Genomic DNA, 14,951 nt, shown 5'->3' on the forward strand with positions numbered 1-14,951 from the left:
ACAACGTTTCATATTTTTGCCTTCAAGAGTTAAAACTTACAAAATGTTAGAACATGAACTTCAGGGTCATGTCATTTCTCATTAGTTGAAACTATAACCCAAATCTAAATCGCTACACTACTTCTAGTATTTTTTAAAAGGATATTTAACGGGACTTTTAGATATACATAGGCATTTCTCATTCTCACTAATCCAAGGAATGGGAAAATGTCCTGCATTTCTACAATGGTTTATAAAAAATCCATAGAAGACTCACCATAACTACTTTTAACCTACTTGATATGTTTTTTAAAGCCATAGATTCATATTGTTTTAAACTTTTTTCATAAGAAAAATAACACAAATTAACTTACTTTAGTAACTCAAGGATGGCAAGTACAATATCATTAACATAACAGAATCCTGATGCTTCTGATTTCTTAGCATGATGTAATCCTCCAGCCCAGTTAACAGCCATATCAGTTTGTTGTCGGTTTAACTTCACAGCTCCAGCTAAAAAACCAGACACGGTAGACTTTGAAAGTGTTTAAAATAAAAAACAGTAGAACTAGACAAAAGCCCTATATAGAGTATGCCATGTATAAAAGAACTTAAAATTACAAAAATATAAGGATCACTGTCTAGGGCACAAACAGCAATTTTTTCTTAGATAAATATATATATATTTTAAGTTTATTTATTTTTGACAGAGACAAAGTGCAAGCATGAGCTGGGGAGGGGCAGAAAGAGAGAGGAAGACACAGAATCCGAAGCAGGCTCCAGGCTCCAAGGTATCAGCACAGAGCCTGACGTGCAGCTCAAACTCACGAACTGTGAGATCATGACCTAGGCCAAAGTCAGACACTTAACCGACTGAGCCACCCAGGCGCCCCTCCTTAGATAAATATTACCCTATAGCTGTGATCTGATTAAATAAGGGTATATATGGAAATTGGTAACTAGAGAGGCAGAAGAGAGAAATCTCTAAGTGAAAATATAATAGCAGTAAGAAACTGAAAACTTCAAATCATTATGACCATAAAACATGGGGAATTCATTGACTGATTTTTAAAGAAAGAAGTAACTACCTTTACTTACTTTTTTTCCAAAGTAAGCTCTACACCCAATGTGGGGCTTGAATTCATGATTCCTAGATCAAGAGTCACATGCTCTACCCAATGGGTCAGCCAGGTGCCCCAAACACAGGGGTTTTTAAAGACAACTGTACTCTACTATAAACATACAGATTATTTTTTTGTTATTAAAATCCACTACCATTAAAACTTTTGCTCTAAACAAATAACCCAAAAGATACATACTAAGTTTAAGTCATTTTTTTTTAAGTTTGAGAGACTGAGCACAAGCAGGTGAGGGGGAAAAAGGATCCCAAGCAGGCTCTGTGATGCCAGCACAGAGCCTGACGCAAGGCTTGAACCCACAAACCGTGAGATCTTGACCTGAGCCAAAACCAAGAGTTGGACGCTTAACCAACTGAGCCACCCAGGTGCCCCTAAGCCAATTTTTAAATCTGAATCAGGACACTTACCAACTGAGCCACCAGTTGAGAGCTGACAAAACTCAAAGAGTCCATCAAACACTGGACAATCCTCTCCAACATTAACTGTGAAAGATGGATTACAGTTACAAGCCCTTCTGTGAATTAATGAAACCTTTTCTTATAAAAACTTTATTTGATGCAATCATAAAACATCTTGGTAGAAAGCTAAAGTTTGTTACTTAAAAATATATCATTTATCCAAGGTAATTAAAGCATTGTATGTGAAACACCACCACCAAATCTTACCAGGATTATTTGTAGAACATCTCTATTACCAAAAAATCAGTAGCAATCAAAATATAAAACGTATTTGATTTAATTAAAACACAGACTTAAATTTAGGCATTTCTCCTCAAATATTCAATAAATTAATCAAGATTCTACAAAATCGAAGCAACTTTAATTCCTTTATAATTTACTCTCTTTACAATTCCTTACATGCACAGACTATCCATAACTTTGAACTATATTTTAGCGAGTACTAAAAAGATAAAGCAGCAGGTTGCCTACCCCATCTCAAAGGAGAAGAATTAACTAAGTTCGTAACAGCCAGGGTGTAGAAGAAAAGAGTATACAAAGCACGAGAAAACAACACCTACAGATACGTGACACACTGCAATATATTTAGTTCCTTAGTACAGACAAGATAAAAGGGACATATATGTATATAACCCATTCTCAAGTCTCTCCCCACCTCTCAAATTACAACTTCTTCAAAAGTAAGGGTAATTATTTTACATAGCTTTGTATATATATCCTTAATCTAACACTACAATGAATAAATTTTGGTTTCTTACTGCTCAGATATAATCATAATCATAATATAATTCAGTACTATGTATTAATAAATCAATCCTGTTAATTCATCTGCCCCATCTACTCATGACTTTTAATCTTAAGCCTAAATCTCTATCAAAAAAACATGTATAAATAGTATGTTCTATTTACATTACAGCATTTTACTGAATAAATAATCTATAGTAGAAATGTATACAAAGTTCTATAAATGTATGAGATGTCTAACAACTACACTTAATTTAGCATTATTGAAATTGTTCATTAAAAAAAAATCATCACTAAAATTGATTAATAAAAACACTGATAAGAATGAACTCCAGTTAACAAGGTTTAAAAAACTCTGTTGCAATCATTCTAGGATGACACTTTGCATTACACTTTCAAGCCAACCAATCACTAATAAAATACTTTTTATCTATAAAATGCTTTATAGAAGAAAATCAAAAGTGTCACTAACAATGGGAAGGAACAGATTATGTATTACAATCCAGATTAACTAAAGCACACAAATAGAAAATGAGATATATATACCAGGCTAAGACCAATCAAAGTATAATCACTTTTTTTAAACAGCAAGGGAACAAAGTCTTCCCACTAATACCCATTCTCCCAAAGTTAACCAAAACAAAGAGTAGAGGAACACCAAATAGCTCTTTGGCAGTTTGGCAAATCAATAGGCTTCAAGTAGAGTTTGCTTTTGTTTTTTACAAAGTAGCTTTAGTATTTTTACATTGACTTTTCAAACCAATAATTAAAATAATATTTAGATCAGGCAGAATACCTAGATTTGGATAACTCTAATTATAAGCTTCTAAAAATACTCATTTACACTTATCAATACTAGCATATATTTTTAGCACAGAAACGTACATCTCTGCATCTGCTTACTATACTCAGACATATTATCTGGTCTTATTGAACGTAGAAATTTGATGTACTCATCACTGTGGTATTTTGTCATTTCCTCAGCAGTGGCTTTATGGGGCCTCTGTGAAGAAAACCAAATGTCAGAATTGTGGAATTACAACTGGTTATATCAGAATTATCAAACACAAAATATACAATTTCCCCTAACCGTCCTCTAAAAGAATTAGGCTGGCCAGAACAAAATAAAATTCAAAGCTAATCCAAATTTATACATGTGTGTTTTTAGGAAACCGTATCAATTCTGAAGCGAATTTCTACTCCTTTAAAAGCATTAGACAGGTCTGGCCCCAACTATAAATTAATCACTCCTTTTATTTTAGTGGAAATGGCTCAACACTTACCGAATCCATGTTTAGAAACCCTTTCTTTCATTTTCCGTCACAAACCTTCTATCATAAACCTGCTCTGCATACAGTGAGAATGAGACTCAATCTCAATTTTAAGTCTTTGTTCAGGATCTCTCTTCCTTTCCTTTGCCTATCTTAATTATCCTTGTGCCCAAGAGCTCAATTTTATTTATGACACACTTCTCCCAGAAGCCCAGAAGGCTTCCAGATAGTCTTATCCAATCCTCTCCTCTGTTTATATTTCAAAGAAAATAACTCATGTGTATATACGTACATATATATACACATATATACATACATACATACACACACACACACACACACACACACACACACACACACACACACACATCCAACACTGTTAACTGCTTCAAGTCTTTCTTTTCTCCCCAGATAGGCAAGAATTGTGTCTTGCATTTGTTTATATATACTCCCATCAGTGCAAAAACATTTAAAGCAGTTGTATCTTAAATGTTATTTATATTCTGCACGTCCACTAACACACTGTTCCATATGCCAATTTTCTAGAATTTTCTACATAATTCTTTCGTAATAGTCCCAGGTCAACTCTTCAGCAGCACAGCCAGGTCAACCACTACGGTAACCAAAATATTTAGTATGCTAAACTGAGTTGTTCTCCAGAATGTGAAAAGGTGGGATATGGGAAACTTTTTAAAAGTAGTGGAGGAGCAGGGAAAAGAGAGGCTACAGTTCCCACACTCCCAGTTTTCTCTGAAGAATAAAACAAAAAGGAGTTTCTGTTTTCTTCCAGACTTTTTCATCTGCTAAATGCCCTCCAAAGGGAGTAATAAAGTTTCAGGGCAGTAGATTAAAAAAATAAAATCACTGCTGAATATTTACCAAAAGGTATACTCACATATATTTCCATTTTTCTATATAAGCCATAATTTAGCAGCAAGTTGTGGGTCATGCGGATTCTATGAGGTTTCATGGGATGACCCTGTCCATAATAATAATTCCCAATATCACCTAAAATAGAAAAACAACATCAACTGAATAATACGAACAAGAGAATCTTCACAATCTAAATTTATGTAGGTTTATCAGTAGCAGGCATTTATCACCCAAATAAGATTTAAAACCTTAAATAATGATTTTGGATTTTTCAACTTTCAAATTATATTAGAAAACCAAGATACTATGTACACGTTTACATGTGATAACTCCATTAGTATATGTTATGCTTATTTATAGATTAAGGCAAGGAAGCTTTCTGATTTTCAGCTTACCAAAATTTCTTATTTAGGATTAGTCCAAATAAAATACTCTGTAATGACTTACAAAAGTGGTTTTTGTTACTTAAATTGATAATTACTTTTCATATTCACTGGCAAGTTCAGATGCCTAAGGTAAATTCGCTGAGTTTCACTGTTATTATTTAAAGATTTTACAGCAATTACTTCCTGAATATTTACTGGCATTCCAGAAATCCTTTAGAGTTAGAATTATGTGGGTTAAAACATTCCATATACATCCTTATCAGTTTATGAGAGAAATTTTTGGTAAATGAAATTTAGATCGTAAATAAAATTTTGCTCTGATGAGACACACATACTCATGACATTTTTTAAGGGAGAAAGGATATTTTGTCTCATTCTTAATGATTAAAAGTTGTAACTGCCAGCCTACCTTTCCATGACATCTTATATACCAACGTTTTAAAACTTATACATAAGGTCTATTTTAAAATGAGCAGGTAACACCAAAACCAGATTTTCATCTATCAAATTTCAATAAAATCAATACTTTTAGGTAAAGACCTAGTGGTTTTATAATAAAAATATTAAGGAAACCTCTAAAAATATACTATTTTTTTAATGTAACAAGCACTTTCTGCAACAGACTGTATTAAATTAGAAATTATTTTAGTATCAATTCTAGTCTTTAAATAAATAATTCCGAAATTTTGTGAGGACAGTCAAGCTGACTTTAATGGCTTGAAGTTAATCACTTCAACATGAGTTTATGTAAAAGCTAGGGATAAAGAATACCATTTCCCTCTCTATTTCAGGATCAAAAAAATCTTCTAAAATCCTAATATACACTTTTGGTTAAAAAAAAATTTTTTTAATGTTTATTATTTTTGAGACACACACACACAGAGCAAGCAGGGGAGGGGCAGAGAGAGAGAGAGAGAGAGAGAGAGAGAGAGAGACACACACACAGAATTGGAAGTAGGCTCCAGGTTCTGAGGACAGAGCCCAATGGGGGGCTCGATACCACAAATGAGGAGATCATGACCTGAGCTGAAGACGGCGGCTTAACTGACTGAGTCACCCAGGTGCCCCCACTTTTTTTGGTTTAATGTAAACTGAGAACTCAAAAACTTGCATTTCTCTCTTCCATGTATTTGATAATACTCCAGGACAAACATTCCTGTTTTATAATGGGCCTATTTTCATAACATAGCTATTTCTAAATACTACTACTGTTTTATTTTGTTGGTATTGTAACACTAATTTACTTAACTCATTTTCAATACAAACTCTCTTCCGGAAACAACATATACACAGTCATTTAAAGGGAAAGCCACCTTTCTTAAACCAAGAGCCAACAACAAAGCTAAGACAATACAGACAAGTAGCTAAGGAAGACTATGGGGATATGTAACATTCCTCTGCGTATATATATCACAATTCAGGGGCCATGTATGAAATAAACTACCTTTACAAGGATATACTATGAAGCTCAGTTCTACATGGTTGGCACCACACATACTTCCTTGAAAGCAACCTGGTTTCAAGAAATTCTTGAGGTATGGAAAGCCCGCTAGAATCACAAAGCATCACGTACCCAAATTAATGCAAGGGAGGTTACTTCTAAGTTATCACTACCAAGAGACCATGAGAATAAGAATAAAGAAACTTGTCTTCAGAGAACTTCCAAACACTTGGTTAGATTTACTAAGATGAGAGGTCTCTAACATCTATTATATTTTAAGACCAAGTAACTCTAGTTATAGACATACTGAGAGTCCAATGGAAAGCCACTAATAATCTAATAATAGGAAAGATGCCAATAACCTACAGAAGGGTGACTACAGTAGCAATCTCTCAGCAAGCATGTTTGAAAAAAAAAATGATAGCAGCAATGAACATTTATTGAGTGCTTACTAGGAGGTACAATTCTAAGCACTTCACATTATGATCTGTTAATCTTGTCAATTAACCCTATGATGTAGGTATTTATTATTACTATTGTTCCTATAGTGAAGAAATGTGAGATGCAGCTGAGTCCGGTAATATTGCCAAGCTAGAAGAGCTATAGTCAAATGTGGGCAGAACAACGCAGACCATCTTTAAGCAGTAGCTAGTAGGAGAGCAACGACATTTACAGTCAGTAGAAATGGTAGGGGAAAACCTGGCTAGGAAAGGATATAATATGGTAAAGGTTTAGGGTCTTCACTAATTTCAAGAAAATGAATATAAGAAACTACCTATCTAATCCATCACTTTTTTACCAATATAGGGTCCTCCAATTTTGTATGAATATACGTAGCTTTCAACAAGTTTTCTCTGCTACAATTTAGGCGCCCCAGACCCATCAAAAATATGTGCCCCCTACTTAAATGACACATGTCCACAAGGGCAACCAAGCCAAAGATAAGTATTAACTGGTTTACCAAGAATTCCCCCAAAACGTAAGGGGTTAATAAAAGAACCATCTCCCAATTCTTTCTGGTTTAATCCCATATCTCAAAATTCTCTCAAGGCTGCTTTGTAGCCATCCACTTTTCAATAAACATAAAATGTCTTTTCTTAGTTTTAAGAACCTACAAATTCCACTCATTTAAGTGGTGAAGTAATGCAACTTGGACATTTTATTTTATTTTTTTTAACGTTTATTTATTTTTGGGACAGAGAGAGACAGAGCATGAACGGGGGAGGGGCAGAGAGGGAGGGAGACACAGAATCCGAAGCAGGCTCCAGGCTCTGAGCCATCAGTCCAGAGCCCGACGCGGGGCTCGAACTCACAAACCGTGAGATCGTGACCTGAGCTGAAGTCGGACGCTTAACTGACTGAGCCACCCAGGCGCCCCGCAACTTGGACATTTTAAATGTTATCCTGATTTTCATCAAAATACATAAAAATGCTTTACCAATGAAGCAAACATCAGAAAAATTAGCTCAAGGTGGTTCCCTGAACACAATAAATTTTAATCGTCAACATGAAGAAGTCCTCACAAAGAATTCATTTTATCTGCAAAATTTTAGCAACTGTTCACTCTTCAAAAGCTATCAGAACAAAATGGCTACTAAGATCTACACTCTCACCTAAAGTACTTGAGACTAGATGTATTTAAGATTTTTTTTCAGGTTTTATAAATGTAGTTGTTACATCTGTTGTATATTATGTGATATCCTGGGATCTACACAGCAGCCTATAATCAAACATTAATATTTTTGCAGCAAAAAAATGTGAAGATTCACAATATGCAGAATAATGATTATAAATATTAATTTTTTCATCTTCCACATACTGCTTAGTCCACTATCTTTAACACACTGGCCACTGGCTTCCATAAACTGCTCTCTTGGACTTTACTCCTACCCCATAGCCACTCCTCCACCAACCTTTAAGTATCAGGAACTTCTCAAGTTCATTCATTCATTTAACAAAATCAAGAGACTACCATGTGCCAGGCACTTTTCTAGGTGCTTGGACAAGTCAGTGAACAAGAGAGGACTGCTCTAAAAATCTTCTTCTCTTAGGAATGAGTCACCTAATCTGTTCCATCTAGATAGAAACTTAGGAATCATCCTTTATTCTGTATCACCATTAACCAGTTCCAGCTCCATTTCCAATCCACCAACAAGTTCTTTTTACTCTCAAAACCTCTCTTAAATGTGTCCATTTCTGTCAGCCACAACCATGATATTTTATGTGGACCAACATACATTCAATTCTTGCTTTCAGTCTTCCATTCATCACTCTTTACCATCCTTTTTCCACTTAAAGAGTTCTATTTAAAAACCTTCAGTGGTTTTCTATTCCCTGAACAAAGTTAAAATCTCTTAGTACATGTCTTGTGTGGTCTGGCCCTTTACTACCTTGCCTTGGCATCCCATGGTTCCACCACATCTTCCCTTTTGTTTAGTGTGCCAAATCCTAACTTACTTGTCCTTTGTAGTTTGCAATGTACTACATAGGAAAACCTTTTTCCCCTAATGTTTTTTTTTTAATGTTTATTTTTTAAAGAGTGGGACAGAGCATGAACAGGGAAGGGCAGAGAGAGAGGGAGACACAGAATCTGAAGCAGGCTCAGAGCTCAGCACACAGCCCGACGGGGGGCTCAATACCACAAACCAAGAGATCATGACCTGAGCTGAAGTCAGATGCTTAAGCCACTAAGCCACCCATGTGTCCTCATAGGAAAACTCTTTTAAAACTGGCCCATTCTCTTCTTTCAGGCCTTCCTTGTCTGAACAGCCTGCAAAGGTCCACACTTAGGTATACAGCTTTTATTTCCTTCTTAGGACTTAAATAATCTTTTGTCTACCTGGCACACAAATATTAAACCCATTTGATATTTCTATGGGCTTTCATAAACAAGTATAAGCTAACTGCTATGGAAATAGGAACAGGACTTAATCAACCAGTACAAATATCCTTATTAAACTTTTAAATCTGATCTCATTCATATTTCAATGCTATTATCATTCTCTAAGAGATTACCAATTCCAACTATCTCCTTAAATACTTATCAACCGAAGCATTTACAAGTTTTTGTTAAGAAAAATAATTACTAATACTTTCTGTTTTGTAAGAGGAAGCCCCCGGCCCACCCTTTTTTTGTAGCAGCCTAAGGAGGTCCACTGTTGCGTCACCAAAGGAATAAAGAAAAATCTTTTAGGTACCAGGTTTTGACCTCTTCTTGGACATTAAAACCAGTCAATGTGGTAAAGGATAAGGAGTGGACTGGGTCAAACAGGGATACGAATCTATTTTCAAATGTAATATAGACAAAATGCCACTCATTTTACCTGTCTATAACTCAGAATGGTTTTAAGAAGCAAAGAAAATGTTATATGAAAGTGCTCTATCCAGGGGCGCCTGGGTGGCTCAGTCGGTTAAGTGTCCGGACTTCGGCTCAGGTCATGATCTCGCGGTCCGTGGGTTCGAGCCCTGCGTCGGGCTCTGTGCTGACAGCTCAGAGCCTGGAGCCTGTTTCAGATTCTGTCTCTCCCTCTTTCTCTGACCCTCCCCTGTTCATGCTCTCTCTCTGTCTCAAAAATAAATAAATGTTAAAAAAAAAAAAAGTGCTCTATCCATAAAAATAAGGTACTGATCATTTATTCATCAATAATTTAAAAAACCTTTAACTTTTATTTACATGATGGAGGCACAGACATAAGCAAAACAGACAAGACTCTGTCCTCACAAAGCTTATATTCAGTGAGGTGGACAAAATTCAGGTGATATAAACAGCATGAGAGTATAATAGGGAAAAAATCAGTAATGAGGATTAAGGTAATAGGGAAAAGTCTCACAAGTTGAAATTTTAAGGAAACGAGTAGTAAAGAATAGCTGGGGGAAGAGGACCCAAGTATAAGAAAAACTGTTTTATTTAAGTATTACACAGTACTAGGTCTAAATAGTGATGTGCAATTAGGACTACTGGTATTTATGAACTGCTGCTGTAATTCATTCAGTACTCTGATTTGCTGATAACCTGTTCTAGAAAAAATGATTACCTATTTTACAGATAATATTTATACTACAGCAAAGAACCCATGCCGTTTTATTAAAGGCTATCTATCTAACAAAAGGCTTTGGCACCACTGTTACAAATAAAAGTCCAAGAAAATCTGTGAATAGTTGGCTGCCAAACAGAATTCTTATGAGTATCCTGGGAGGTGCAATCTTGATAACTTTTATATTCTATCTTTGTATAGTGGTGCATGCTTTTCATTGAACCACTTGTCTCCAAAAATTCTGATGCACACTATCAAGAGGAAAAAACAGAGCACAGAGCAATATACAGACAATTATGTAAATGACATATATATACAACCCTATTATATCACATACATTATAAAATAGGCACTAAATGTGATTGGCCTAAAGCTTGATTCAAAACAAAGCACATTTAACATTTCTAGATAAAGTGTTATAAATGCATTGTGGGGCACCTGGTTGGCTCAGTGGTTAGGTGTCTGACTCTTGATTTGGCTCAGGTCATGATCCGGCCCACATCTGGCTCTGTAGAAGGGACCCGGCTTGGGATTCTCCCTCTCCCTCTCTCTCTGCCCCACCACTGTTTGCGTGGGCTCTCTCTCACAAGATAAATAAGTAAACTTAAAAAAATAAGATAAATGTGAGTATCACAGACAAGGCCGTTAACACAGCTTGGTTTGCTAATTACATTTAAGTACAGAAATCACATCATTTTAAAGTCAGAAGGAATCTCAGCAACTAGTTATGTCACTTTACATAGTATTGATAATCTTGTAGTACCTGCAAGAATACCAAGATTTAGAAGGGAGTTTTTGGAAACTTTGGAGGCATGGGTCAACAATTGCTACAGTTTCCTCAAAGGTTTAAGGATACCTCATCCACCAATGCCTGAAGGTTCACCTGGAACCAGCGTTCCAGCCACCTAAAGGGTATAATACTGAACACTATAAAGCATACAGAGAAAAATACACGTCTTCAAGAAGTCTCTTTCATTTGCTAGATATTCTCTCTGTGTTGCAAAGAGTGTGCCTAATGGTCCCACTAAGCCTAAACGTAGGATTCCTATGGTTGTAGAATTCGCTTCACTCCTGTCTTCTACTCTCTTTACCAACACATTAAAAGCAGCTAATTTAGGCGAGCAGATTTTTAGTTTCAATCCAATCCATGTTGTATACCTCCAAGTCTCCCCATTCTTTGGTGCAGAAGCTACTTTACCTTTCTCTTTCCTCACAATTAGAAAAAGAAAAATTACCACTACCTTTATCAGCTGACAAAATAGGATTTTGGGGATAATGAAAATGTAAGCTTTTTGAATTGTTCAAAGCTTAGTATATATGCTATCATGTACTAATAATTAGCACAATGATACCCAGCCAACTTAATAGTTTCTCCAAAACATTTTATTAGCTCCCCCCACCCCCGACAAAAATCCAAAGAAAATTCCAAATGAAAGCAACCAAAAATTCCATTCTAAAAATGAGGCAAGAGCCTTAGATTTCCAAAAACTCAGTTACACAACTGGTGTTGGTCATCAGGTAAAGCAGTTGAATGGTATACAGTAAATAAGTGATACTCATGAGACTTGATTTTTTCCACTCTACCTATCAAGCCCCATATCCTGCCTTTGGCATCCCATTCCCTCAGCAAAGGCTCATCACAAATGGGCCCAGAAACAGCTGTTCTTAAAACTGCTCCTTACGTGTACTTCCTGCTTCTACAATTCAAGTCTGATGACAAGAAGTTATAAGCAGCTTCATTAGAGCCTATCACTGTCAATAGCAACTAAGCTGCAGGAAGAGCCTTAGCACTAGTTTCCCCCGCTTTTTAAACCTTAGAAACAATATCATTTTAAAAATTAATTTACACATACGGTTATTTACTTTCCAATTTGATCAGGGAATGGAGAGCAAGGGCTCCGCCAGTTACTCAAAATACGCATAAATTTTTAAAGACTGATCATTAAGAAATATAGTTCATATTAAAATTAAAATGTACTCCTATCTATCCCTCCAGGATGGCATAATTTCAATTTGTATTACACATATATGCAATGCTCTCAAAAAATGTTTTATACCACAGCTGGTAACTACTTAGTACTAGCCATCAAACATCAAACAATTTAGATTTCTTCCGTATGATCTGAAGTTTTCCCCCAAAGACACATTTTATATGGTCATTTTATATGATCAGGCATTAAAAGATTCATCTTTGCTAATGAAGTAATATGGTATGGCCATTTTCAAATTAAAATCAGCTTCATTCTGAACCAGATCTCTAAGGTCTGGTTCCACCTAAGATTTTGTAATACAGACAATACACCACTTGTAGGAAACAACTTTCAAGATTTGTACTGCTTGAGACACATCAAATAGGACTCGCAGGTCACGGAGCCTAGCTTCTTTGTTAACTTTTCAAAATCCTTCTGTGGAGAATAATCCAGGAGAAACTATTTGCCGTTAATGTCTTTGTGTAACGTCTCTGCTCAAATTTCAAATGGGAGAACCCCTAAAATTTAAGCTATCTGATTTTCATATTTTACTGGGCCGCAAGCTCAAGCTTACCTGATTATTCAGCACTTTCCGCACGACTCCTCAAAGTTTTCCTACACCCAAACTCCCACCACCTAGTAACAGCTTTCACAAGCAAGATGCCAATGCTCTCCTAAACCTCCAAAGCAGGGTGTATTTCCTGATCGAACAAAGAGCAACAAAGAAGTGGGTGGCAACCGCCTCTCACAGAGACAAGCCAGGACCCATCGAGTCTGATCCACGAACACAAGCAGTAACAGCTCCACGTCTCCCTAGCACCGTCATATTTCCCGCGAAGACTAACTACCTCAAACTCGAAAAACCCCAATTTTTTTCGAGGAAGTGAAGTCTTTTCGTTTGAATCCTGAGAAAGTGGCGCTGAAAGCACCGGGCGAACAAAGGAGAGGGATGGAGCCCCGGCGAAACGGAGGAGTGAGTGTGCCCCAAGGCGTCCATGGGCCCCCACCCTCAGTAACTACTCGCCAGCCGCGACCCGGTCGAGGGGTCCGGGGTGAAGCTGGAGGCGGAGAAAGGAGTAGACACTGCGGCCAGCCCGAGCCGAAGAGGAAGGGAGGGGCGGAGCGGGGCGGGAGCGAGCCGCGACCGGGGGGGGGGGGGGGGAGGGGGGGAGGGACGGGGACTGGGGGCGGGGCTCTCGCGGCCGCGGGGCTTTGTGTGAAGTCTGGGCCGGGGTAGATATTTTGACCCGGGGGGGAGGGGTCGGGGGCCGGAGCTGGGTCCCCCAACACCTCCGTTCCCGCGAGTGGGGGGCAGGAGAGGCGAGAGGCCGGACCATCCCCTTGGCCACCTCCACCAAGGCAGGGTAGGCCGGCGCCGTCCTACAGGCGGCCGCCTTCAGGGCGGCGGACCGTACAGCCGGAGGGAGAACGGCAAGAGGGAAAAGGGGGGAGTCCACCTGGCACCCGCCGCAGAGCTGGCGGGGGCCGCTCGCCGCGGAGGGGCTCCCCCTGACGGCGTCGGGTCGGGAATGGGTTAAGATGCGGCCAGACGTCGGTCCCTCCTCCTTCCCACCCCTCAGCACCGGCGCCCACTCGCTTCGGCGGCCGCGGAGTCCGGCTCGGCTCCCGGCCTGGCTGCCCAGCCCTGCCCGCCCACCCTGCCGCCGGCCCGGCCTCTCACCATCGTAGTAGTAGCAGACTTTCTTCTTGCCGCCTCCCTGACTGTACGCCATGGGCTCCCCGGCCACCGCCGCCTCCGGGCTCCGGCTCCTCCTCCTGCTGCTGCTGCTGCCGCCGCGGCTAGGCGGGGAAAGAAAAGGGCTGGGGCGAAGGTGGGGGTGGCAGTCCCGCGGGGAAGGGCCAGCCGAAGGGAGGAGAGGAGGGGGTGCCGGGAGGACTCGGTACCGCCCGGCCGAGGGGCCGAGAGCGCGGAGCGGGGGGTGGCAGCGGCGCCAACTCGCGACACTGGGGAGGGGGAGGGGGCAGCCAAACCACCTCCGGAGGCCGTGGGGAGGTGGGACGCGTCCACTGTGGCCTTCACGGGGGGGAAAGAGGGGTCCGACTAGAAAAAGAATCGTTGTCAGCCTTGAGATAAGAGGCCTTCTAATGATGAATAACTTGTGGAGAGCGGCGCCAAATGCAGTCGTGAAACGAGAAAAATAGTCAGGCTATCACTCTACAAGTAGCTAAAGGGAGTGTGGCGCCGGGTGAGCGCTCCCCCCCTCACAATCTTCGCACAGTGGTTGCGCCTATTCGGAGTCTGCGCAATCGCGCCTCCCCAACTGTAGCCTTGGCCGCCTAGACCCCCCTCCGCGTTGTCCCACGCCGCTCCCCTCCCCCACTGTCGCGAAGCTCCCGCCCGAGCGGACCACGTGCCGGGAACCGGGCGGGGAGAGACCACTCTTGCACCCCTTCCGGCCTCTTCGAACACGCCGGGCTGCAGCCCATGGTCCCTGGGCCGGGTCGCCTCAGGTTTCTCGTTTGTTCCTTTATTATTTTTTGTTGATAATTGCTCCGAGGTTGCGATCTGTTAAGGGGACCTAATACAGACAATAAGTAGTACAGTACTGCCTGGTTTTGAATGAGTATTTATAGAATGAATTTACATCAGGGCGTAAAGCACAGTGGTAAGCATTTGCACTTACAATATTTTCAT

General features: G+C 39.5%; 1 protein-coding gene across 2 annotated transcripts in view; it reads right to left on the bottom strand.

Moving 5' to 3' along the window:
* HDAC2 (histone deacetylase 2) overlaps positions 1–14,288 on the bottom strand; it is a 30,310-nt gene extending 16,022 nt beyond the window's left edge. Inside the window, exons 1-5 of one of the 2 annotated variants that reach the window (XM_025925830.2) lie at positions 13,977–14,288; positions 4,487–4,599; positions 3,206–3,323; positions 1,526–1,600; positions 354–492 (exon numbers count right to left, since the gene is read on the bottom strand). In XM_025925830.2, coding sequence (XP_025781615.1) covers positions 354–492; positions 1,526–1,600; positions 3,206–3,323; positions 4,487–4,599; positions 13,977–14,028 — 497 coding nt within the window. In that variant the 5' untranslated portion in view covers positions 14,029–14,288. Of the gene's footprint in view, positions 1–353; positions 493–1,525; positions 1,601–3,205; positions 3,324–4,486; positions 4,600–12,869; positions 12,889–13,976 lie in introns of those variants that run through there. The other variant, XM_086707640.1, reaches the window with a different exon arrangement.
* Positions 14,289–14,951: the final 663 nt, after the last annotated feature.

Source organism: Puma concolor, chromosome B2 (assembly GCF_028749965.1).
Source record: "Puma concolor isolate L17-30 chromosome B2, mPumCon1.1.hap2, whole genome shotgun sequence".
Classification (NCBI taxonomy): Eukaryota; Metazoa; Chordata; class Mammalia; order Carnivora; family Felidae; genus Puma; species Puma concolor.